This window comes from Phasianus colchicus, chromosome 30, assembly GCF_987193195.1.
Source record: "Phasianus colchicus chromosome 30, bPhaCol1.hap1.1, whole genome shotgun sequence".
Lineage (NCBI taxonomy): Eukaryota > Metazoa > Chordata > Aves > Galliformes > Phasianidae > Phasianus > Phasianus colchicus.
This window is the reverse complement of record NC_143465.1, coordinates 3503710-3529598: the sequence shown is the minus strand read 5'-3', so window position 1 is coordinate 3529598 and position 25889 is coordinate 3503710. Positions and strand designations below refer to the sequence as shown.

Below are 25889 nucleotides of genomic sequence, written 5' to 3'. Positions count from 1 at the left end.
TTCCAGATGTGGAAAAAATCTGTCAGGCAGTCATGTGCAGCTGCTAGTGAGATCTGTTGTCCAGCTTAATCACCTCTGACTGATTCCAGTCCTCTTCATCCAGCTCTATCAGCCACATTAGTCATTTAAGTTTCCTCTTCTCCCCCTCTCTGCGAGCACTGCTCCAGGCACGGTAATGATAGATGTGAGCATGCTGGGGGCAGTGGCAAAAAGAGCTGCTGGGCTGTGTCCATTATGCTTCCTGTGTGTGATGGACCATGTGTTGCAAAAGCCCTGACACATCGCTCCCCTAAGCACCTGTGGTCAGAGTTGAGCATTGCTAAGATTCTTCCATGCGTTTAGAACAAATGAATGATGTTTCGTCCATGTTAACCTCATGGTCATTAAGACCCCTGATTAATCAGCAATGAATGGGGGATCTTATGTGATGGGATTTTCCATTAGCACCTTCTGCTCTCCTACAGCCAGTGGAAGCCATGTCCATCGTTTCTTTGCATATCACACCAGTACATTGGAGTCTGAGCTGTAATTCGTAAGGCTGAACGTGACCCCATAGGGCACAGTGCTGAGGAACACTCAATGAAGGCCTGAACTACTGTTTCCATTAGAGCTAGAAGCAATGTTTCTGTTGAAAGATTTTCTCTGTATCTTCCTTGGGAAAAATTCAAGAGGACTGACATTTTTCTCCAACATAGATCCATCCCCAGCAAAAGGAATCCTGCCATGACCTCAGCAAGCCAAGCCCAGTGCTTGTAAACAAATTTTAGATCCTTCAGTGAAAAACTAAGGGAAATCTCAAGGAAAGATAAGGGGGAAGATCTCTATTTCTTTCTTTCTTTCTTTCTTTTTTTTTTTTTTTTGATAATATAAAATTTTTCAGGTCCCTTTTTGGGATGGAAATGCAGAAGAGAAGCAACAACTGTCCTGGTGATCATGGGCAAAATTACCAGGAGACACCTCAACCTTATGCAAACATGTTTTAATGTCACCGGATCTGAGCTGGAGCTGAAATCTGAGTTCACCTGTGGGATCTTTGCCCAGGGTCGGAACGGGATGAATTATTAATAAATTAGCCAGTTATTACCAGATTGGGTGTGCCTCGGATTAAAAACAACAAATCCCCCGCACCCGAAAGAGGAGGCATCTCTGCAGTCCTTGACTGAGGTCCAGGAGTATGGAGGTGTCAGTGGAGCAGGTTCTGGTTGTGAAAGATTCTGGTCATCAAGTTAATCTGTTGTCATCAGCTCCTGGGGCTGCCTTTGGAGCGCGTATAAAAGCCTCCTGCTCCTGAGGCTCCTTGCACCCAGTGGCTTTTCCGCTTCTGCCAGCAGCAGCTGACGCGAGGTGAGTCCCTCCATGCAGATCCAGCAACACTGGGGGTTGTCATGGTGCTCTGCTCTTGGGAAATGGGATGGTTTCTCTTTATTTTATTTCTCTGCTAGCAACTCCAGCCCATTTTCTCCCGCATGTAGGTGAAAGCCATATTCTTTTATTTCGAGACTTTCCGAGGCTCCAGACAGTGGCTTGCTGACTTTCAATCAGCAAACCCTTGTCATCCCTCAGCATTTTCTTCCAGCTGATAAGAATCCTTTTGGATAACCACCAAGTGTTGAGGATCAGACACCAAAGGATGGCATCCACCAACTTGTTCTGTGTTTGCAGAGCAGTCGTGTGCCGATCACCAGGGCTCTGAGTCTCACTTCTGTGCACAAAGTGGTAGCAGCAGAGGACAGTTCTTTGCATTTGCAGCAGGGGACACAGCTCCTGCTCCGGGTTCTTAGTGCTCTATGCAGACATGTGACCATAAGCAGAGGGATTGCTATCCAACTCTTCTCTCTTCCAAATAAACCACTTGCAACACTGAAATATCACTGGATTTTTGCTCCTCTTGCACCAGACAAATACTACTTTGAGGTCTTGAGCCTCCATGATTTTATCACAATTTGTCTTGCTTCTTAATCTATCAGTGTTCAGAATACATGGAACAGAAGGAAAAACCCATTCATTGTTTCTCTCCTCCTCTTCCCTCTTCTTCTGGAACCATTCGCCTGTTGGATCACAGCTTCATTAGGGCAGTGCTTTCCTCCTGCATTCTCTTCTGCTTCCATACAGTTATGCCTCGGGGCCTCAGCAGAGCTCCATAGAGCCCAGAAAATGAAGTATGGGGAAGCTACGACAGGCTGGAGTCACTAATACAGGGTTGGTTTGAACAGCCTCATCCTGAGGGATTTCCAAGTTTTTATTGGTTTGGTTTTTTTTTTTCCCATGTTCTTTGACTGCTAGAAATGACTTTTAAAGGCTCCACATTGCTAGCTTTGGATCAAGGCTAACAAAGTGTCTGAAGCTACAATATCCAGAAAGAGAACTCTGTAGGGCTCAAAGTAACCAGAGGTGCACCTTGCTTTTTTTCCAGGCTCATCAGAGATGTCTTCCCACCAGCAGAAGCAGCAGCAGCAAATTCCTGCCCAGTGCCAGCAGAAATGTCCCCCGAAGGGTGTGGAGCAATGCCAGGCCCCCAAAGGACAGACCAAATGCCCTGTGAAGAGCATCCCACAGCAGCAGCAGCAGCAGCAGTGCCCCAAGCAGAAGTAGAGCTCCCAGCAGCGACCACAAAGGGCTGTGGAAAATGCAAACGTGTCTTTCCGTGCTCTCTTTCTGCTTTCCAGCTCTGCCTGAATAGCTAGAAATTTCCAAGGTGCCTTCTTTGCTTGCAGAAGTCACAAAGAGATGCAATTCATTATCTCGGATTTATTCATCTTCTACTATAAAGGAATCGCGGGGCTGTTTCCTTCTGATCTTTAATTTGGGACACGCTGCAATAAAAGTGTAATTAACCTCCTCACTTGCTTCTTGACATGTATATATTTAGCTTTACTGGTGTCAATCATTATCTTTTGCTTTCTTTTTGTAGTCAGAGTCACCTTTCAGCATACACATGCATAAAAGGCACACCCACAGGGGCCCATGCACATCCAGGTTTCCTATGGGGGAAATGGCATTCTCAGGTCTGGATTATGAAACTTTGCAAGTTGTTTTCATCCTGAGCTGGAGCAAACCAGGCAAAACTCAGTTTTCTGCAAGGTATAACGTTCTGAAGTACATTCCTGTGGGATTTATCAAAGCAATTAATCACGACTGGGAGTCCCAGATATAGTATAGCTGCAATCTGTGGATGTTCTAACACTGAAGGGAAGCTTTTGATTACTTCGAATGATTATTTCCAGTTTTAAAAGAACCAGAAGCAGGATTTTGAATGTTTCTGTTTCTCGGCAGGAAATATTGGCTCAGCTAATTGATTTCCAGCCAGCTGTAAAAAAATGCAGAGGTGGAACATTATCACAGAGGCAGAGGTGGTGAATGATGTGATATTGATGCCTTGCAGTCAGTCATCAGCAGACTCTGCAAGCCAGAGGCTGTGTCTGGTGCAGATCTGCAATCCGGTGATGGGACTGCATGCATCCCACACCCATCCAGCAGAGCAGGGTGAGATTGAATTGCTCCTGGCTCAGCAAGGGTGGGAAATTGTGTGCTGCTGCTTGCAGCTCGCCCTGTAGATGGTGTTTGAATAGGGCAGACGGAGCAGGACATGAGCTGCGTCCTGCTTTGGGGTGGAGCGTCCTGTGGAAGTGTGTCAGTGAAATTCATTAGTGTTTCAGTGCACAATTAATTAGTGTTGCAGTACAATCAGCCATCCCATGGGCTGGTGCAGCACATGGTTTCTTGCAGGTGCTTGCAGAGAAGCAGAAGACCCAGCATTCCCCTCAAATACCCACATTTGAGTCCCTGGTCACCTGGCATTCAGCCTGAGTGACATGCAAGCTGAAAGCCCTGGTTCTCTTTGTGAGAAGAAGCTATTAAAAATCTCACAGCTCAGTATTCAAAGTCATTTTTATTGACCGTTTTCACAGTGAAATAAATCCTGGATACAACATCAGCCTAAAACAATTAGGGTGAAGCACCAAACACATATGCAAGAGCAGTGTGTGGTGAAACATGTTGCAGGGTGTAACTCAGACCGTGCACGCTGCCTCCTTCATCCTGTCTGACAGCTAGAAGCTGTGCCGGGGGTTAATCTATTTCAAAACACGTCTGGGTTGCATTTAATTACCTATATCTTTTCCATGAATACTCTCAGCTTGAGCTGCTCCTGACACATCCTAGAAAATCTGAGGTGAGCTCTCTCAGGAAAGCGCTGATGACAATTAATTTAGCAAAGCAGATAATTAAGAGGTGGTGGCTCTTTTGTAAAGATCTATCCCTTTCCTCTAGCCCAGTGGGCTTTTTATTGCATAAAATATTCAGCTCTGTGGGTTCATGGTCCAGAAAGCCTTGGTGCCACCAATCAGAACCCCTTAGCTGCAGCTTTAGTGGAAACCTCAGATCCTATTAGTGATAGGCAAAGCCCTAAATGTGAGGTGGGAGACTGTGCTGGCGTGCAGGGAGCTGGGGAGGGATGCGTAGGAACCAGGAGGCAGCATGCAGGTCTGCGGGATGCATTGACTCATCGGGTGAAAGTGGAATAATTGGCATGATGAGCCCTGGCTGCAGCCCACCATCATGCTCTTCATTTTCTCTCTGGATGACTGAATGACTGGGAGATGGCAGAGATTCAGGTTGCTGGAAAGCCAAGCATTCATGCCTGCACCACCACTGGGAGCCTTCCTATCTATGGCAGCCCTGACGTGTCAGGTAGCATGTAGCTGTTAGTGGGGGCAACGTGAGCGTTAGTGGGGGGAGCTGGGAGCTGTGCCTAACAGAAATTCTGCAGTGGGTAAAAGGGTGTTGGAAAATGATCTGTGTGAGATATGGGGAGAGGTCTTGCATCCTGCTTCTCTCTTTGAGGCTTCCCTTGCCAGCTGCAAGTTATTTCTGTGTCAGTGGCCACGGGCTGGGCTGTTTTACCTGCTGCTGCTCAAGGGGAGGATGCTTCTCAGGAAGGGAGCTCTGCTCCGGCTCTGGGCCGGGTGCAGGGATTGGCACAGGGACCTCCTTGCACTCCTGCTTCTCCTGGGGACATGGTACAGGGTCAGGGTTTTGGACAGGGACCACCACTGGGATCTCTTTGCACTCCTGCTTCTCTGCAGGGCATGGGGTGGGCACGGGGACCTCCTTGCACTCCTGCTTCTCCTGGGGGCAGGGTGCTGGCTCAGGGTTTTGGACAGGGACCACCACTGGGATCTCTTTGCACTCCTGCTTCTCTTGGGGACACGGTGCAGGTTCAGGCTCTTGAACAGGTTCTGGCACAGGGACCTCCTTGCATTCCTGCTTCTCCTGGGGGCAGGGTACAGGCTCAGGGTTTTGGACAGGAACCTCCTTGTGCTCCTGCTTCTCCTGAGGACACTTTGCGGGTTCAGGAGAGGTAACAGGCACTTGCACGGGGATCTCCTTGCACTCCTGCTTCTGCTGGGGGACAGCTTCGGGGCAGACAGCAAGGACTGGCTCTGGCAGCTCTTTGCATGCTGACTTCTCTTGGGAGCATGCAACAGGCTCAGGCTGTGATACTGGAGGGAAAGTTGCTGGTAGCTTGCTTTGCTGCTGCTGCTGCTGCTCTTGGGGTGGGCACTCAGGTATCACGACTGCTGGTGTTTCTCCCTTGCCTGGTTCCACTGATGGTGCTGGCAATGGCTCTGTTTCTTCTGGGTGCTGCACCACTACGACTGCGGCCACTTCTGTGACTTGGGCTTCAGACTGGTGCTGCTGAGGGCATTGGACAGGCTCCACGTGGGGCTCTGGCTCTTGATTTTCCTTTGAAATCGTTTTGCCCAGGCCAGGTGGGAGAGTGATTTCCTGCTTGCATTGCATCTGAGTCAGAGACATCTTTGCAGGAAACAAGATTATCTGAAAGAAACGTCAGAGAGTTATTGTGTCTGCTGAACGAACTGCATTGGGATAAGAGTGAAACAATTATGAGAAACATTAATCATCTGCAAGACTAACGTTCTCTTAGCTTGCCCTTGGTTACCCAAGGCAGGTTGGCTCAGGAGGAATTACGATTTGCTCTTTCTTTTTCATCCTGTCTCTGACTCTGCCTTATCTTTTTCCTCTGCTCCGCTCTGCAGTGTGGGACAGGTCCAGCAGAGGTAGAATCACTCCTTTGAAATCGGAGCTGATTTACACTTCAGAACTCTTCCTCCTGTTGCTTTGCTCTTCCCAACGTGTTAACTCCCTTTCATTTCTTTCCTAGGGGACTGACGAGAGGAGCTGGCAAATAACAGATCTGCTGGATTGATAGCGGTTTCAGAAAGTCAAAATAATCGTAATAAAACGGACCGCTAAAGACAAGCATTAAAAAAAAAAAAAACCCGAAAAAATGGTGCATCAGAAAGTAGAAAACATGAATCTGGGTCCAACAAAACACCCCATACTGACAGAAATGAAATCATCTATTTTGTTTGCCCCTTTTTAAAATGGTTTCTGGATTTTTTCTTGGAATTAAGGCCTCAGGGTGGACCTCCCCAGTAAGTAACATCTTTGTGTAGTGCTGGGAGCCTTAGAAGTGCCCATGTCATGGGTCAGCTCCACCTCAGTGCTATCACTCACTTCATGGTGATGTAATGGACCAAGGCTGCAGTGTCACAGTCCTTCCAGCTGCCATGGAAAGAATAAGCAGTGGTGATGCTGCCCTACATTTCTGGACTATCATCACTAGCATCACTCATAATGCATGTAGTTCACATGAATCAGGATAATCAAAAGGGATTTCTTCTCCCAGGATGTGCAATGTGCCAAATGGGTTCTCCTAAAGCTTTATGAAACTCCCTCTCTTTGGTGCACTGCCGAAGCAGGATCAGGCTTGGCTGCCTGGTGCTGTGGCTCTGGCAAATCCCATGCTGCTCTTTTTCTAAAGGACACAAAGAAAAGGTTAAAATCATGGAAGCATGAATTGGAAGAGTTGTTTTAAAGTCCCACCAAAAAGGACTGGAGCCAATGCAGATAAAGTGTGTGTGCAAGTTTTCTCCCTTCCAAATTGCACCTGCCCTGCTCAGCACATCTTCAGAGCAAATCATTGCTCTCTTTCCCATCCTGCCAGATCATCCAGATCACTATCTGATGCCTTTACTGTTTCCTTTCCTGATGGCATCTTAAGCCATGGATGACAGAGGAGTATTTTCTCCCTTCTACTCTATCAGCCCCTCATACTCACAGGTCTGTCTTTTGAATAAATAATTACTCGATGAAATTAAAGTTTTAAAAACTATCACATTATAAATAACAGTATCATAGAAAATGGATTTGGAAGGGCCTTCAGTAGGCCTTTTAGACCTTCCCTTTCTCTGAAGGCAGAATCAGTTACACTTAAACCAACATAATTTTATCTAATTTCTTCAGAAAGGATCTAATTTAGCACTTAACTATCCCTGAATTTACGTACTATCTGAACTTGCCTTGCAGAGCCATTCCCAGACTGCTGATCCAACCCCAATGCCCACAGTTTCCCTCCTCTGTAGGAATCTTTTGCATGCTCAGAGTTACCAAATAAAGCACGTCTTTAAAGAGCCTGCCTACATTAAACCTCTCTGAGATTCTAGCTAGCATTAAATCACAAGCATCACAAGAAGGATCAGTATTTAGTGACTTACCCAACCAGTCAACAGGGAGAAGTGCAAAGTCGAGTGGATGGAGCAGCGTGGAGATTTGGGAACTTTTATATGGTTTCAAAGCCCTGCCTTCTGGGGATGAGTCCTCCAGGTAATGAGCTCACTCTTTCACAACTGCCGTTGTGTGTTTCCTCCACAGACTTGTTTTACACGTAGGCAGTGTGAAGAGACAGCTATTTTTTTTGTGCAGAAAGCATTTTGATCCCTTTTCTGGTTGGTCTGAGCCAACACAAAACTTTCTCTGCGAATAAAGGTCATTGCCTTTGGTTAACACTGTCACCATTGACCCACCGAGGTCTTCCATGACAGCTAATGGTCTTGCCCCCATTTCGTAGGATGCATTTATGGATTAAGACCTGGGGACTGTTCCTATTCTTGACATCTGCCACCTCTTTTTCATCAATGAATTCTCTAAAGTGATTTCCTAGTCATTCTATCTGCTCATGATGGATGGGTTTATTTTTTTCCCATTAAGATCTTCATAGCTTTCATTCTTCCCTCATTTCAGAGCAGATTATTTCGAATGCACATTGTCATCCATGTTATGGTTCCCAGCTAGCAAACATGACAGAAGTGGGACCTGAGTATATCTTCATCTACCATATGAAGAGTAAAGGGACTTTTAAGAGCATATGAGATTTATCACAGTAGGATGGAACTGGGACATCACACTGGTTTGGATGCTAGGATGGCATTTGAGAAGAATGTTTCAATATAGCAGTGAGATGAAGGGATTTTGTAGTGCATGCAGTGTGTTCTCAGAGCGTTATTCTACGTTCAAAGTATATGAAGTGAAAACAGCTCACTGATGATTACCCTCAGATCTCACGGTGCTGTTAGGATACAATCACACCGTCCTCACCATCGAGGGTAGGGGCAGTTTGATCCCACACAGTGACACATCCCACACAGAGGTGAATTTCATCACATTTGGTTGTCTCAGGTCTATCTTTGTCTCCTCTCCTTGGTTTTACCAGAGCACCTTATCACAGCATGCACTGCAGATGCAATCATTGCAACAGGCTGAGCTGGTACCCAACACTGCTGGGGCTCCCGGTGCAAACTCGCTGGCTCCAGTTATGGTGTAACTTCCTCTGCTGATAATCATTTAGCAACTGAAGCACAGAACACCTGAAGTTTAGACCACGCTTTGTCTTCTGCCATAGCGTCACTTCACCCATGCAACTTCCTTTCTTGCCTCACTGCAGGTGGGGCTGAGCTGGTGCCTGGTTGGCTCTGGAACCTGCTGAGTTCTGGTCACCAGCAAGGGATGGTCCCAGCCTGTGATCAACCTGCATCTGAAGCCTCACCCATGCTCTACTGACACAAATTGCAGCCATGGCCCCACTGAAGGCAGGAGGCAGAATGCTTTCCAGACACAGATAATCTGTCTGTCTGCTTTCTAGGTAGCATCAGGCTTCGTGGTTACCAAAACCCTTCGTCTGAGGTTGCTTTAGGACTACAGCCCTTCAAAGCAGGGCTATAGGAATACAGCAAGGGGGAATAAGGCCCTAAACCCTGAATTTTATAATGCACCCATTAGCCTGAAGAGGACAGAGCAGCTGTGTTCAGAGTGAGACAGCACATTTCATTAGGTCAAATATTGCAATGGAGAAAAGCAAACGTGCAGGTTCAGGCCAGAGCTTCAGTAACCTTTGTTACAGCCATCGAGGAGAGAGAAATAGGGCACGTAGCACCTGTGTCCAGCACTAAGGCAAAGGCAGCTACAGGTGCAACCACCACGGCCCTGTGTTGAGACACTGCTTTCATTTAAGCAAGCAGCTTTCGGGAATATACAACCAATTTGGGTGCCAATTTTCCAGACTCAGCTTGCAACACTCTGTGAGTAAAGAAAATCACTTTCCATAGCTGGAGGGGAGACGACCTGCGCCGTGTCTGCAGACCAGGCGAGGCTGTCCTGACCTTCCGCCCTGGTTTGGATCCAGCTCTGCAGAGGCTCCAGGAGGTCATTTCATGTCCACGGCTGCAACCTCAGCAGAAAAATGATGGCAATTATCACTAGAGAGGTTCTGAACTCAGCCTGTGGATAGGGAGTGAGTGTTTTTCACACCATAGCAGGATAATTGCTTTCCCCTTCCATGCGAATTGCACAAAGGCTATTTTTAGAGGCAAATGCCATATGCAGTGAAACCTGCCTTGCTAAAACCTCTGGGGAACTACGGGAGAAACGTGCATCAAGGAAAGTGGCCTGGCAGCCAATGTGGGCTCAGCTCCCGCCTGGCGGAGCCCTGGCTCTGCTCCTGCTGCCACAAATTCCAGGCAGTGCAATACCACAGCTGATAGAAGTGTCCTGAGCCCATCCTTCTTCCTAGACAGAAACTGCCACTGTGGGTTCCACTCAGCTCGTGGAGGTGCTGAGCTACCCTCAGCCCCCCAACGGCTTTACAAGCGCTAATCACATCATTAATTACTCAAGTCCCCAGGAGTCTAAGATACCTGGAGGTGTGCACAGCAATTACACTAGCAGCTCCAAATGGAAGTCCGTAACTGTCTGACACACCACGGAGGTCTCTCAGTACCTCAACTATCCCTGCTGCTATACTACTTCACTTTGAAAGAAAGGAGGAGCTTTCTTATAAGCATAGAGTACTGCAGGGCACCTCAGCTCAGGAGGTGAAATGTGACCCTCCCCTCACATCCACAAGGGTGCTCATTGATTTCTATCTATGCAGGGCTTGGAACCTTTGTGCACAGAGAAAATGATCTGCAGAAGCTGTTTCTCTCCTGGATTTCACGTCTTGATGTGATTCATGAGCTGCTCAACTGGATCTCCCAACACAGGGCTCACCCTGATGGCTTAATTAGACACTGTTTCGTTAACACCCCATCTTGTTCTTTATTATTGTACCTGTCATCACTTCAGGGTGGACACCTCGATTAGCTCATCTCATGAGACAAAAGACTTAATTACCAGTTACTGAGTTTCCTAGTATCGGTCTGTCTGCTGCCATCCCAGTAACTGAACCATCTGCAGACTCAATCTTCCCCAGTCCCACAGGGATGGCCAAGCAGTCTGCACTTGGCTTTTTTTCCTCTGCCTGTTATTCCTTGAGAGACTTCTCTCATTTTTTTTTCTGTAATGAAGCACCCACGCTCCCCACGTTTACTTTAACAGCTCTCAAGAGACAGAAATGGCTGAAGCACCAAATTGTCTGTGACTCCACATTCAGAGCTCTAAAAGCTCTTCTGTAAATCCACCAACCTTCATTTTCAAGATTTTTATACATTTTACTTCCAGTTCTCTGAGATGACAGCCAATTCCAGAGCCCTCTGCACTGCCTCTTGGAAACCTAATTCCCAGCCTAAATGTATTCCTAACTGCTGGTGCAGAATTGCTCTGCTTCTCAAGTACAGCACAGTGCCTCATTGAAAACCCATTGGGCGCAACAGGAACACTTTCCAGGCAGTCAGCACATCAAAGAGACTAATTCTCAATTGCTTCATTCATGCACTGGTGCTCAGGAGTGGACTTGTTGGAGCTAAGCCTGCCACCAGCCCTTTCTGGCCCAGGCAGGAGGATTTGCAAATTGCAAAGCAGAACAGCTCCAGGGGTCACCCTGAGTTTGTGCTCAGCTTTGCAATGCTGCTGGTGGGGAACAGGGAGCAGTCGGGGTGCAAATACAGATTCCTGTGCTTCTGGGGAGGGGATGAAAGGGTGAAATGGCATCTGCACACAGGCAGGTGCCTGCTGCAATGGGGAGCATTGCTCGTCTTCAGATTAAAATTGCTTTATGCTTCCAAAAAGACCTTGAATATCCCTGATGTTCACCTACTGCCTTTGCAGCCTGAACTGCATTTGTTGTTATTTCTGGCAAGACTGAAGCTATAGGGCTTTAGATGAAAGCATTTGAAAAGTGCTAGAACAAGAAGGAGCTCCCAGGATTCAGGTGCAGCCAACAGTCTTCAGCTGCTAAAATACAAAATGCTGGAAAAAGGGGAGCATTCGCTCCCAAAAGCCAAAAAGGAAGCACCTGTGCTAGAGCCTTCCTGGGAAGTCGAGCTCTTGGGATTTACAAGGAGTTTTCTGACACTCCAGGCCCTTCCCCTACCTTTGCATTGATTCATTGCTTCACTGATGGGTGGGGTGAGTTATATTCTGGCGAATCTGTTAAATACTGTTGGTAAGGATGTGGAAAATATGACTTACAGTGGAATTATAGTGCAGCAATGGCAATTTCGGACTCTTCCTATTGTAAATGGAATTAATTGAGATTGAATAGCAGGAGCTGCAGGCTCTTATGGAAAGACCAATTCTTCTCCAGCTGTTTCTGCATCTGCTTAATGCCACAGATTAATGGAGATAATCTGAGTCATACCTGTGCCAATCTCATGACTCTGATGGCATCATACCACTGTCCTAGGAGATTACAGGAAAAGGATCAGGCCCAGAGAGATTGTACAAACGTGTGTTAATCCTAAAACCATGCTGCTAGTTGAATTGCTATGGAAAAGGGCAACTTTTAAAGTTCAGTATGTGGAGAGCATCTGATGTAATAACGAACCCTGGCTGATAGAAATCCTCCCAACCCCCTAGGGGCAAATCCCAGAGCAGCAAAGAAGGCTTAGGGGCTGCAAACCAACACTAAAGTGGCAATCATGTTTTGGGTGCAATCAGGTAGCAGCAGCATCCCAGCTTCTCTTGCACTGGAAGCCTAGTTGGTGTATCTGATGGACACAGTGCTAGGGGCAGTGTTGAAACTTCAGCTTCAAGTCACCAGAGCTATTGCAATCATGCAGTCAAACTTTCTGCAGAGGTTGACCTCATGGAGCCTGGTGGCAGCCAGAACAAAGAGGTGCACCAGGGTTGCTAATTGCAAAACAGCAAGAGTTCATTAAGTAATAAGAAGCTTTTAAAATACAGTAAGGAGTCTAAGAGAAGATGGTTTTTTTGTTTTTTTTTTTTTAATGCATGATGAGGTTTGTATTTTGCCTTCAGCGCTGTTAAATCATTGAAACATCTATTCTGCAATTTTACAGCTTGCTGGGCTAATAATACACCACGTTTTATTATCTGCAGCTTCTATGCTTCTTTCTAATTACAAGTCTGATACAATAAAAAATATGCCATGTCTGCTTATTCTCATATTTTTCCCTATTCTTCACCTTCCCCTCACTGTGAAGCTCCCTGCTTGCAGCCTGGCATCTGTTTCACGTTGTTTTTAGTGCCCAGAAACACACGTGCATGGTAAGCAGCTGGAATGAGGACAGGAGGCTTCAGGTGGGCTGCAGGATGCGTTGATGGCTTTGGTTCAATACCTGCACTGCGCTGAGGAGCATTCAGACGTTACACTGCTCTGATGCAAAGGCAGCAATTTGGGCTGAGCTCACAGGCTCTTTTTCTTGGAGAGCAGAGAGCATCAGGAAATGCATTCCGAGCTGCTGTTGTCTAGTTGTGCAATGCTGCTGCAGGAGGTGGTTGTGTGTGCGTATGCTGCGCTCTAGTGGCTTGTAGGGCTTTGAGGACATGGCTTTGGCAATGCTGGAGAATGTGGCCACCCCAGACCTGTGCAATGGCCATAACCAGTGGTTGGCACCTGAGGGTTCTCCTTATGCTTGTGAGGTGTTGAGCAGAACTTGTCCGTGGTGGTACTCCTCCAAATCCTTTCTTCAAGGAAAGGCCCTCTCATTTGCCTCTGCTGTAGCCCCATATGCACAACATCCTTTGCTAAGCACTATTTTACTGTTGTAGCTCCCTCCTGCTTTACGACTCTGTCTCGTTAATCACTGTTTTCTTGTTAAATTTAGTGGAGCAAGGCTAATTCTATGCTGCCTGAGATTTCAGCCTGGTGTCTTGGATCACACCTGGCCTATTTACTCTGTTTCTTCCATCTTCTCGTTTGCTTGCTCTTCCAACCACATCTCTATATCTGGAGCAGGCCAGGAGCTGTGCATTCCTGGGGCATTAGCTCACATTCCCAAAATGCCACTGTGTGACCATGCTGCCTTGCACTGCTGGCTTATTAAAGAGAAGGCAGTGGTTTCCCAGCATCTCCCCTGGCATCTCCTCCAGGAGGTTTTTCATCTTCTCTCTCCATGGGAAGATGCCTTGTTCCTATTCTAACTTAATTTTCCACGTCTGTCTCACGTTGCCCATGCTGCCAGATGAGCCAGGTACGTTGAAAAGAGCCCAGGAGGTTCCCATAGGTGACAACCACTGATGGGAGGAGGTGGATCCTATTGGGGCGTGAGCAGGTGTCAACAAAAGCACACATTTTTTGACAGGCGTCGTCGTGTGAGAGTGAAATGCTCATCCAAATGCCATGCAGTGAAAGTCTCCCAAGTTGTTTTGCTGCCAAAATTAAAATGGAGCCTCGTTGGTTTTTCTTTCTTTGAGTCTGCAGCTTCAGAGTGTGCTGAGAAAGTGGATTTAGATGAATATTCACGTAGTTATGATGGACATAAAAGACAAGTTGTCATTGGGATCTGCTAATTAAATTTGCTATGGCTTTCAGTGAGTTAGGCAGGTACTCATGGGCTGCATCCAAGTATTGAATGAAATAAGGATTTGTTTGAAGGTTGGGGCAGTGCCTGCATCCAGACTAGAGTAAAACTAATACAAATGTGAACTGCTCACCTCAGTAACAGGGAGGATCAGACCTGCAAGCTTTGGAGCTGAAAAGCAGTGAGGAGTTATGGCTTTGGATCAAAGAATGGGTTTCCATGGGAGGAATGCCACAACAAAGCCATGCTGCTTGTGGTTCAGCTAACGATGAGCACACTCAGTGCTGGAGATGCCTATGGTAAAGAGAGTGTTTCATTCCCTGCGATTCTTGCCCAGTGAAATCCAGTTTTTCACCCATGAATAAACCTTGAGAACCACTTTCATTGCTGCACAAAAGAGTTTCTAGGCTTTCATATTCAGTTGCATCATGAAGCTGTATATGGACCTCATTCCTGGCCTCAATAATCACATGGGAGGGCTATTTCTGTAGCTCACAACAAACTGAGGTTCTAATGAGCATGTTCAGGAGCTGCCCTCCTTTGGGGTGAGCTCCATCTCCCCCAGTGCTCAATGCTGGTTTGGCTCAGCACTGCTCTGATTGAATCCCCACATCTCTACATGGAGAACGTGTCTCTTTATGGAATGTTTAATGGGCCAAAATGCACATGAAAGCGTTGATTGAATCTTCACTGACTTCAGAAAATTAATATCCCCGTTTTCTGATCTGAGCATGGTGTGTGATAAGATGTTGACTCACTGAAAGGCACCACAAGACCAGAGGAAGTTTATCTGCTCCTGGTGCTGCTGGTAACAGCTGAGTTACGCAATGGCTGCAATCAGATGTGACTGTAGATCATCTTTTCCGCTCATATGAGAGTCACTGGATGGTGTTTCCCACTGCTCTGATGATGCTGACTGCATTGGGATCATGGGATTATTGGGATTGGCAGCCACGCTCCAGAGCTACGTGAGCTGAGGATGCAGGTGGCTCTAATCACCCACCCAGGGGGGTGATGTGGATTCCAATGGGAGCTTCTAGTTTTCCCTGGAGGAGCCAGTGTCTGTGTTCAGCTGCACGCACAGCTGGACATCATAGTGAGGATGGGAGGTGCTGGCCTAACCAATGATTATGGGTAGAGAAGGACACGGAGAACTCAATGAGGCTTCCAAAGCCATTTGTGTGCAGAAGGAGGCCATGTGTTGGGACAGCCTCACCCCTGGGGTCTACCCAGGAGGTTTCCAAGGCTGGAAGAAGGGCCATTTCTTGATGCTGTGTGCACTCCTCCCTTGACAGATCTCTGCAGATGGGTCTGCCACTGCCTCTCCAAATACCATTCAATCTTACCATGCCAGAGAGAATCAGACAGGAGGTAATTACACTTACTATGGGGAGCTGACATCCAACTACTCATCCATGAGGATGAGTGAGTTGATGCTAGTCACTGTGAGCATTGCACACAGGGCAGCTTGTACACGGAGCTATTAGGCTGTGTCGTGGGTTCCTCATGCCTTTGGGGCACACTTAGCAGCTATATAAAAGGTCAGCTTCCATTAGGGCTCACTGGTCACATCACAACGCCGTTCTCATCGGGAAGCTGGGTAAGTCTGCTTCGTGCTGAGCCTCTGAGGCTGTGGAAATGCAGATTTCTTGCTGCCTTTTTACATATGAAATGCTTTGTGGGCAAGGTTTTTAATGCTAGTGAATGTGAATTGCTGCGTAAGTGTGGAAATGCACTCTTACTGTGTCTCCAGCTGGGTATCCGACCCCAAGGGCCACTTGTGAGCAATCTGAGGAACAGCTGTTAGCAGTAATTGGGGTGCTGCGCTGTAGTTTGCTTTTGTGGGTGTCTGACAACATGCAGAGCTGCTTTGGTGTATCAGGGAACACAGAGCTAGAAGAGCTGTAAGCAGGCTGTGTTCAGCTGTGGTATTGCTGCCCCTTAATTGGCTTTGGCTTCCTAATGAGGATGAACTTGGTGATGTTGAGACCAGGCTGTGAGCTTCTGCGTGTTCATGGTGCTGTGGGGTCAGCAGGCAGTGTTGCCTTGGGTGCTGCTTGTCTCCTGCTATGGCAAATGGGACCTGAGGGTCTGAGATGCATCTGGGTCATGGCTTTTTCTCAACATGTCAGCAAGAGGACATAGGTGGTCCTCAACAAAACCAGAGGGCAAAACCTGGGCTTTGTGGTTGGAAGGCAGCTCTGAATGAGGAATTTCTCCTCTGACCTCAAAAATCAGTTCTTCCTCCTTGCAGGTTAGGTGATGGAGAGGGAGATGAGGTCCAGCGGGATATTTCGTACTGTGTATCTCTGAATGTCCCCACTGTTAGACTTACTGCCATGTTTCTGAGTTATAAGTTACAGGTTGGGTGCAGCTCTGGGACTGTGGCATGGATGGATGCACCTCCAGCACCCATTGGGTGCCTCTCTAAGAGCTCTGCTCTCTCACCTCTCATTCCAGCCCTGCCAAAACCTCACTAAGATGTTGTGCTACCAACAGCAGTGCTTTCCTCCTCTCCATCAAGAGCACATCTCCATTAAGTGCCCCCAAACACACCCTCTGATGCACAGCTGGCAGTCAGCACTGTGCACTCCGCAGTACGTGACCCCCTGTGTTCCCCGGCAGCGGTTTCTGTCATCCAGCTTCTCCCCGCAGCAGTGTGTGACCCAGTGCATACCACGGCAGCAGTATGCAACCAAGTGCATTCAACAGCAACAGCGTGTGACCCAGCACATCCCATCCGCCAGGTGTGTGACAACCTGTGTGCCACAGCAGTCGTGTGCCACCCAGTGCACGTCGCAAGAGCCATGTGTGACCAAGTGCGTGCCCCAGCAGCAGTGTGCAACCAAGTTCATCCCACAGCAACAATGTGCAACCAAGTGCATCCAGCAGCAGCAGCATTCAGCCCGGTGTGTGACCACATGCCTGCCACAACAGCCATTCCAGACCAAGGGAATCCACCAGCAGCACAGTGCGACCGTGTGCATCCCGCAGCACTGCGTGACCACATTCACCCCACACCAGCAGTGTGCAACCAGGTGTGTGACCACATGTGTGCCACAGCAGCATGCCACCAGGTGTGTCTCGCAGCGCTATGTGACCGCTTGTGCCCCGCAGCAGTGTGCCACCAAGTGCATCCCACAGCAGCAGTGTGCAACCAGGTGTGTGACCACGTGTGTGCCGCAGCCATGTGAGACCAAGGATGCAAGCATCTGTGTCCCACAGCAGCACCAGTGTGCCACCAAGGGCGTCCCACAGCAACACCAGTGTGTCACCAAGTGTGTCCAACAGCAGTGTGCCACCAAGGGTGTCCCACAGCAGCACCAATGTGCCACCAAGAGTGTCCCACAACAGCACCAGTGTGTCACCAAGTGTGTCCAACAGCAGTGTGCCACCAAGGGTGTCCCACAGCAGCACCAATGTGCCACCAAAGGGATCCCACAGCAGCACCAGTGTGTCACCAAGTGTGTCCAACAGCAGTGTGCCACCAAGGCTGTCCCACAGCAGCACCAATGTGCCACCAAAGGGATCCCACAGCAGCACCAGTGTGTCCCCAAGTGTGTCCCACACCAGTGTGCTACCAAGTGCATCCCGCAGCAGCAGCAGTGTGCCACCAAGTGCGTCCAGCAGCACCATTGTGCCACCAAGGGCATCCCACAGCAGCACCAGTGTGCCACCAAGTGTGTCCCACAGCAATGTGCCACCAAGTGTGCCCCACAGCAACACCAGTGTGCTACCAAGTGCATCCCACAGCAATGTGCCACCAAGGGTGTCCCGCAACAGCAGCAGTGTGTTACCAAGTGCGTCCCACAGCAGTGTGCCACCAAGGGTATCCCACAGCAAAGTGTGACTCAGTGCATCCCACAGCAGCCGTATCAGTCAGGTGGAGTAAAAATTTCAAGTCATGCTAAGAAATACTGCTCTGCACCCAAATGGCCCTGGTAAAGAGGAGCAGGGAAAAGGAGGGTCCATGGAAAACCAGTGAGGTATGGCTTTGAGGCAAAGTTATTTATCTTCTTGTATCACCAGCCAACTTATTGCTATTGTTTAATTCTGCTTTATCTCTGTTTTCCAGTCCTTTTCCTGTAGCTCAACTCTATTTTGGGCCAAGGTGCAATATTATTCCTTGCGTTCCAGATATCTGTGGCTTGTTCCTTAGTCTGCTGCAAGAAGTAGTTTAGTGGGATGTTACTAAATTCTCACCTCATTGAAAGGAATAGTTTTAATAGGGGAAAAAAAGTAGAATTGCCAAAGGAGTCCCTCTGATGACAGCATCAAGAGGACCAATGGAGTGCCCAACAAGGGCTCTGGGCTCAGTCTTGGCCTCAGGAGATGATACCCAGGCTGTCCTGGATTCCCCAAGGCTGCACTTTCTCCAAAAGAGTCATTTTTGCTCACAGATTTGGAAGCCAAATGTAAATTTGCTAAGCAAAATGTATCCGAGTCTTGTTCCAACAGCCTTCATTGCAGGAGGTGGCCAACAATCCCTGCTGACTCCGCACTGACTTCAGCGAAGTCCCCGAGCGAGGCAGGATCTCTGGTCAGAGAAGTTGGTTCTGCTGAAACTTTATACGTGAAAGTTTTTTTTTTAATATTCACTTGGTTGCTTTGGTTAATGTGGAAAACAAAGCCTGAAACAAAAGAAAGTCTTGGAAATGAGACTGAAAGCTGTAGCACTACTCCTTTATAAATGTTTGAGATACTGAAGTGATAAACTATGTTCTTTATGCTGCCTGAAGATGTGTACTCTGCATTGTATTGAAAACAAACTATATATATGTATACTTATGATATACATATATATATATACCTAAATAAATATAGTTCTCTGACCTCAGAGTAAACATTTTGTCTTTTTGCCCTTTGGTGGTTGTTCTTTATTACAAACAGTGTCTGTGCAAAATACAAAAATCCTATGGCATGCCCTATCATTAAGAGAATGAATCGGAGGCTGTTCACGCCAAGTGGATGATGCCTTTTGGGAGAGCCAAAACAAGTGATGCAAGAGGAGCTGGGTGTGACCCAGGCTGGGACGCTGCCTTGAATCCTACCTGGTTCTGACCCACTTGGTGACCTTGGGGTGCCACCGTGGGCTGTGTTGAGGGGTTAGGGGTGGCTGTGGTCAGAGTGGGGCAGCTGTGTCCTGTGGGGTGCAGGGTGTGATGGGAGCTGAGATCCCACCTCCTCAGAGCACACATGGAAGATAACTGGGGATGGAGCATGAGTGGCACTGACCACAGCTCTCCTCTCCTGTGTGGAGCAAGGGATGATCTTGCAACCCAGTGCTTCGCATTCTTTTATGGGAAGACCATCACTGAAGGCTTTGGGGAGACTTCACACCAGTGTGACTTCCCTGTAGGAGTTGGGATGGCCACAAAAATCACTCAAGTTGCGGAGCTCATCCCATGGGGTGGAGTGGCCATGAGAGCACAGAGCTCAGATTGGAGCCTGGCGCTGGCCCTGACTCATTGGGTGACTGCAGAGCGGTGTGCCTCGATTTCCCCTGTGCTTAATTGGGAATAATAACAGCCCCCGCAACTCTGCCCTGCGCTACACTGTGCGTCTTCTCAAGATGAAAGGATTTCAGAGGACTTCCCAGATGCTAATTAAGAACGTTTGGATGACAGAGCATGATGCTATCATCGGGTTAGTATTTTGTTACCTTACTGCAAACACTAAAATATACACTAAAATATACATTAGGATTACTTGAAGGCTACCAGGCCTGGTTCTATAGAATGAACTGGATTTATGGAGCTTATAAAAATGTTCTTAATCTGCTTAGCTGCTCTTTCATTCCTGCTCTTGGTTCCTAAAATCTTGGGTCAGATCATTTAATATTAAGAAGGGACATTTCATGGTAAGGAAGATCACTTAATTGTAAGAAGGGTGTTGTAATTCAGGGGAGTGAAGCGCAGCTAATGGAAGCACAGGTAGGAATGAGTGCTTTTGTCTTCAGTTGTGGAAAACAAGGTAAGCCTGGAGAGCGCACGTGTCCCTTTGCTTAATGTTGCTCTTGGAGTTTGGTTTCCTGGCACTCCAATGGTTCAGCAGCTGGAGATATTCTCCTTCTGATGGGTGAGAAATTTTCCACCTCCTCCTCCAAGAGGACAAACTTCAACTCTTTGTTCTCCAGCAGGGAAGACCTCTCTCAGATTCCCAGCATGCTGAAGCACAGTTGATAGGCATCTAATTGGCATTAAAGGGAGAGAGAGAAAAAAAAAAGCTAGGGCCTTTGCTTATGTTGATATGACCGTGTTAAAACTCATTCCCTGCCAGCACTGGATGCTGCTGTTAATTTCCCCTTGGGTTTAAAACTAGCATAAAAAGGGAGAAAAAGAGCGGGAAAAGGGATCTGTGTGTTTAGGACTGCAGGGATTCAGCCATCGTTCCCAAGCTGCCCCAGTGCTGCCCCTTTTTGCTGCCCTTTGTTGTGCTGGGAAGGCATCCCTTCTCAGCACAGGCTCTTGTTTGGTGTGGGTCGTTCCAGCAGTGGCCATGCTTTTCACCCAAGGCCTCCTTAGCCCCAGTCACCCTCAGCTCCTGCGCAGGTGGAGGAAGTCTGCATGCCACAGTAATTACGGGCTGCAAGAAGTTGCCAAGAGTCCTTCCTGGATGGTGTTTTCAAAGGCACCAAAAGGCCTTATGCATGCAGCTCCCACGGAAATGAACAGTCCCTTGGGTGGCCCAGACCCTTTCCTATGTTTATCTCAGCCAATATCTTTCTCTCTGTAGAAAAACACAATTCTACTGCCCTGGATTTGCCACAGTGAAGCAGAGGAGCTGTAGCACCATGCATGGGGACTCACAGCATCAGAACCACTAACAGCACACGCAGGGGATGCCCTTGGCCATCCAGGTGCTCTGCTTAGCATGGGGAGAAGCAGGATATTCTCACAGGATCCTCCAGCTCAGCAATGTCCCCATGGTGCCCCGGTGACAACAGCACGGCCATTCCCTCCAGCATGAAGCTGCACGTGGCCCAGCTGGGACTGGCAGCAATTAGAGCATCGCGGGCCAAACCACCTCACCCCGTAGGGCACTTATTCACTATATAAAAGCTCAGACAGTACAGGGCTCTCCTAGGCACTTCTCTCCGGTTGTTCTCACTGATGAAGTGGGTAAGTCTGGCTTCTCACGGAGCTGCTGAAATGCTGCTTTGTTCCCCTGGGTGGCTGCAGCAGGCGGCGGTCCTGCGCTCACGGAGATGCATCCTATGGGGATGTGTGCGGCTCTGACAGCAGGAACAGCTCTGTGCTGAAGGGAAGGATGTTGGGCAAGCACCTCCTGAAGAACTGCGGAATTGGGAATGGGATTTGTGGGCTTCTCTACGCTTGCTGCTAGGTCTGGTCCAAAGGAAGCTATGGGCTGCGTGAGGGGCTTGGTGCTGTTGGGAGTCAGGCATGAGCCCACATGTGGAGAGGCGGCTTATCTAAAGGATCTGGTGGAATTTGAACAAAGCAACTTTTCAGAGGACAGCAAGAAGCCTATCAACTTCAGAATCAACGTGAAATCAGCAGAGATTCTCCAGCCAAACCTGAACATGTTTACATTTCTCCGTAGGCTAACAGCCAGGGATGCAAACATCTCCCTGGATGTGAATAATCCCCCTATTCTAGAAGCTTTTTATCTTGCTGAGCATCGCCAGATGCTTTGGTATTGTATTTGCAGTAATAGCATTGCTATTGTTGTTTTTCAATGGCTGTTTATATTAGTCAATGATTATTGTAATCATAGTGATAATGATAGCAACACGCAGCGATGTTATTATTAATAGTCACCCAGCGATAGACTTTTGAGCACTGTACTGTAATTATAGACAGAAAGAGGGGTGCTCAGAAGATGCACTTTTTTTTATGATTACTTAATTACAGACTTTAATTCCTAAATAACGTCAAGATGAAAAACAAAGAAAAATAAAAACCTGAACATTTTCTGAGCACTTTTCATATGCCATTGTTTCCAATACCTGGGCAGGACTGGGGTGAAACCTGCCAGAGATTCTGCCTTGATGCTCCTCCTTCCTTCCTTGGTTTGGCTAAACGGAACGCTCCTGCTGCTTTTCTCTTCTTACTTTTCTTGATGCTTGCCCACAGGACAGCACAAAGCAGGAACTGCAGAGGTGCTGATATGGTATAAGGGACCAGGCAGCGATGGCAGCTCAGCTCAGATGTGCTCCACAGACCTATCCTCACCCTCAGCCCTTTTAACTACGGTTTGGCTTTGTGCTGCTGAGCTGCAGCCACACCTGAGGATTGCAGCATGGGCACACCTTTAATTCTGGCTTGTCTTTCATCCTCAGTGCTTGGGAGGTGCAGGATAGGAACTTGAAAGAATGTCCCAGCGGGGATGGGGGAGGTTTAATATTTAGCTCATTTTTGAAGGGCAGCAAACAGCTGCTTTGTTTTCCTGCCTCTGATTGTTTTGGGGCTCATCAGGATATAGGGGAGGGAGCTGAGAGCAGCTCCTCTGGGTAATCCCAGCTGGGTTCTGAGTCACCTACAGCCAGTGACCTCCAGCAGGACTGGGTGCAGGCATCACCAGGAAACAGCCAATGTGGGTGTGAACTGTCCCTCTTCTTCCTGCTTCTTCCAGGCTTAACAACCTCCCAGGACCATGCACTATTATGGGGAGAGGTACAAACAACTGTACCTGCCGGGCTCCAGCTACGTCACCGAAAGCCACCAGCATTGCACATCCCAACCTGATGCATGCAGCACCACATGCCACCCGCTGAGCATCATCAAGAGCCCGATGCCCAGATGGCAGAGCTACGTGCAGCCTTTCACCTACGTGTGCTCACAGCCCAGCGTGACCCACAGCACGCTGCTGCCCTGCCAGCCCTGTGTGCAGCAGTGTGTCGTGCTGTGCCCGGAGCCCTGCGAGACCACATGTCTGCTGCCCTGCAGGAAGCCCAGCGTGCGGCTCAGCCCTGCACAAGCTCTGCAGTCCTGTGAGAACGGCCACTTGGAGAAGAAACGCGTGGCCAAGAGCCTCCCACCCTGTGCTCCACGGTGCCCAGAGCCAGGCAAGCTCAAGTTCCCACCGTGTGGAATCAGGTATTCATCCTCCTGCAAGGATGAATGCAGGTCAAGGAAGGTCTCCAGGTGCTTGTCACAGCGGTATGCTGCGGAGAACCGCTGCCTGCAGGGGATGACCAGCGGCTATTCCCTGCCACTTCAGGGGGTCACCGAGTGCCCCCCGCAGCAGTGCACGACACAGTGCTTCCTGGAGGAGTACATCAGCCCCTTTCCCCACCAGAAGTGCTCCAAGGGGTACCCAACGCAGGAGTGCATCACCACCTGCACTCCACAGCAGGTGCCCAAGTGCCCCCCCGGCAGCGGGGCCAAGGTGAGCTCATCCCAGCAGCGCCTGGCCAAGTGCTCGCTGCTGCAGGAGGGAGCCAAGCATAAGAGCTCATCGACTCAGCACATCAGCAAGTCCAAGTGCCTCCACCCTTGTGCCATCCAGCGCTCACCGCGGCACCATGCGGGGGATGCGAAGCGTTCCAGCCACTCCAAGAAGAGCCGCTGTGCTTCCAAATGGCTCTGGTGAAGGGGCTGAAGCTGCTGTGACAACAGCAAGCCACGTAGCTGAGGCCTGAGGTTGTGTTTTCCCCAGTTCCTAATCCCTGGAAGTGCTTTGCCCAGTCCTCCCCTTATTGTAATCAATACTATCCTTGTATGGTAGCTTGCCTTCCTTCTGTGGTTCCCCTGTAGTTATTCCTGCAACAGAATTTATGTTAAGGAGACACTAAGTAGCTCTGAGCAGGTGCTCAGATTTGAGCTTTGAGCTGATACAACTCTGCTGTAGCATTTGCACTCCAAGAGGTTGTTACTGTTACTTCATCAGAGATGTTAACTGGTTGTGCCCACTGTATTAAATCTCAGGTTGCAGCCAGATCACCGCTGTCTGCTGTCTCAGTCATTTTCCTTGTGTTTCTGTCGTTTTTTTTTTTTTTTTTTTTATTCTTTCCAACACCACCTGACAAGACTGCTCCCTGCTGTTGTGCTTTCACTCTTTGTAAAATGAAGACAGCAGTCGTGCTGTTAGGACTAGAAAGGTTTATGGTAGTGGGAACTGATCCTGGTGCTGGATAGTTGGGCAGAGACACAGCAAAAGCAGCAGCACAGGCTGTGATACAGAGGAAAACTTCATTAGTGCAATGAGATTCATTAGCAGCTGTCTGCTGTAATTTCACCACTGCTGAGCAAATTATGAATTTGGTTCTGGGGCACAGCCCCTGGGATAGCAGAGGTGGGAGGGTGATGCCAAAAGTCCCTGTGATGCTGTGACTCCAGGCTGGCTCTGTCTGCTTTCAAAATGATCAGCATCAACCATCTGCGGTGATGAATCTGCAAACTGGGACAAACAAGTTGCAGCTCCAGCTGTTACCACACGGGGACATCTTCCTAGAGAGCAGGAATCAGTGAATTGCTTGATCAATATTTTGCCTAGCTGGTGTATACACATAAGGCCCCAAAGCACACCACCCTGTTTGTTCACTCAGTGGAGCAGTGCAGGCAGTGGCCCTCTGCCACCACCTAAAGGCATAGCACAGGACCTGGCAGCTCCTCCCAATGCTGCCTTCATGCTGAGCTGTGTCCTGGCTGCTAAACTCCTCCTGGCCCCTCTGCTTCTTCTACAGCACTATAAAACTCTCCGAGCAGGATTTCCATAGCCTCCTTTTTCTAATAAAGTGACAGATTTGCTCATACAAAGAGACCAATGCTGCTTGCAGTCCTCCCACACTGGAATTGTTACTCCCTGTAGGGAGAGAGCATTCATTTAGGGACATGATTTAGTGGGTTGTTAGAATTAGGGTAGTATGGTTTGGTTGTGGTTGGACTTGATGATCTTGAAGGTCTTTTCCAACCTGAGCAATTTTATGATATTAACTTTAACCCTGGGGAATTAAATGCAAAGAGAAGAAGCTGAGCAAGCTCCTGGTGGCCTCCCCTAGCTCAGCCCCTTTCCTGTCCCATCTCCATGCAAACCTGGCTCCTCCTTCATATCACACACATCACAGAGGCATGGGGATGCAGCCCCACAGAGAGATGGAGCTCCACAGCTCATAAGGGGAAGCTCTGCCACCTGCATTTATGCCGCTTGCACGGCTCAGGGCACTTCACTACTCTCAGCTGCTCTAAGCACCACAGGGCCCATCTTTCCCTTTGGTTTCCATGAGAAAGACCAGCAGAAGAAGGTTTCCTTTTAAAAATTGGAAGTTGTTTCTGTGCTTCTTGCTTTTGAGAAAGGTGTTTGGGCTTTGATAAATAAAAAAGTTGACCTCTCCATTAAATGGTGCCTGGACTTTTGATATTGTTTTATTGGTGAGAGTCAGTAATATAACTCTGTCTTTCACATAGCAGCTGGAGAAAGGCTGAAGAGCCCCAGGTGCCTTTGGCCACTTTGCTCATGCTCATATGGCCCATGCTGTATCCCAAGTGAGAGCATCATTTCCCCTCTTCCCTAAGCTGCTCTGGCAGCAGATCCATGCTCCATCACTGTCACTGGGTTGTATCTGCTCACAGAGAACTCAGGAGCTCTGCAAAGAGCTGATGGCCCCGAAGGTGAGATGGCCCTGAAGTTGACATGGCCCTGTTGGCCCTGAACGTGAGGTAGCTCTGGTGGCCCTGGAGGTGACATGAGGCAGTGCTGCATCCTTGTGGCAGTGAAAGCCAACCACAGGCTGCCTGAGCCATAGTGTGGGCAGGAGGAAAGTGATGATTTGCCTTCCGCTGGCACTTAGGAAGCCACATCCAGACCTCAGCATCTGTCTCTGAGCGTTCAGCTGGGAAGTGGCAACAAGCCAGGGCAGGGGGAGTG

The 25889-nt window shown here is 48.4% G+C and overlaps 3 protein-coding genes across 4 annotated transcripts; 2 read left to right on the top strand and 1 right to left on the bottom strand.

Annotated features, from left to right (window-relative positions):
• Positions 1–4451: 4451 nt before the first annotated feature.
• On the bottom strand, positions 4452–7596 carry LOC116237294 (uncharacterized). Its single transcript, XM_031606345.2, has 2 exons — positions 7581–7596; positions 4452–5838 (listed from the first exon to the last, which is right to left on the bottom strand). Exon 2 carries the CDS (start codon positions 5815–5817, stop codon positions 4864–4866), a length of 954 nt encoding a protein of 317 aa, XP_031462205.1. The 5' UTR covers positions 5818–5838; positions 7581–7596; the 3' UTR covers positions 4452–4863.
• Positions 7597–16541: 8945 nt separating this feature from the next.
• LOC116237282 (uncharacterized) lies at positions 16542–18005 on the top strand. 2 transcript variants are annotated; one of them, XM_090127203.1, is made up of 2 exons: positions 16542–17402; positions 17619–18005. In XM_090127203.1, the coding sequence occupies exons 1-2, from the start codon at positions 16542–16544 to the stop codon at positions 18003–18005; spliced, it is 1248 nt and encodes a 415-aa protein (XP_089983329.1). The 2 variants fall into 2 exon arrangements, with proteins under 2 accessions (XP_089983329.1, XP_031462189.2); XM_031606329.2 differs by having other exon boundaries at positions 16542–18005.
• A 4671-nt stretch (positions 18006–22676) lies between these two features.
• On the top strand, positions 22677–23615 carry LOC116237295 (uncharacterized). Its single transcript, XM_031606346.1, has one exon. The coding sequence runs from the start codon at positions 22677–22679 to the stop codon at positions 23613–23615; it is 939 nt and encodes a 312-aa protein (XP_031462206.1).
• Positions 23616–25889: the final 2274 nt, after the last annotated feature.

Bases quoted from the DNA above. Each gene is read 5' to 3' on its own strand.
- LOC116237294 (XM_031606345.2), bottom strand. From the start codon at position 5,817: ATGTCTCTGACTCAGATGCAATGCAAGCAGGAAATCACTCTCCCACCT.
- LOC116237282 (XM_031606329.2), top strand. From the start codon at position 16,542: ATGTTGTGCTACCAACAGCAGTGCTTTCCTCCTCTCCATCAAGAGCAC.
- LOC116237295 (XM_031606346.1), top strand. From the start codon at position 22,677: ATGCACTATTATGGGGAGAGGTACAAACAACTGTACCTGCCGGGCTCC.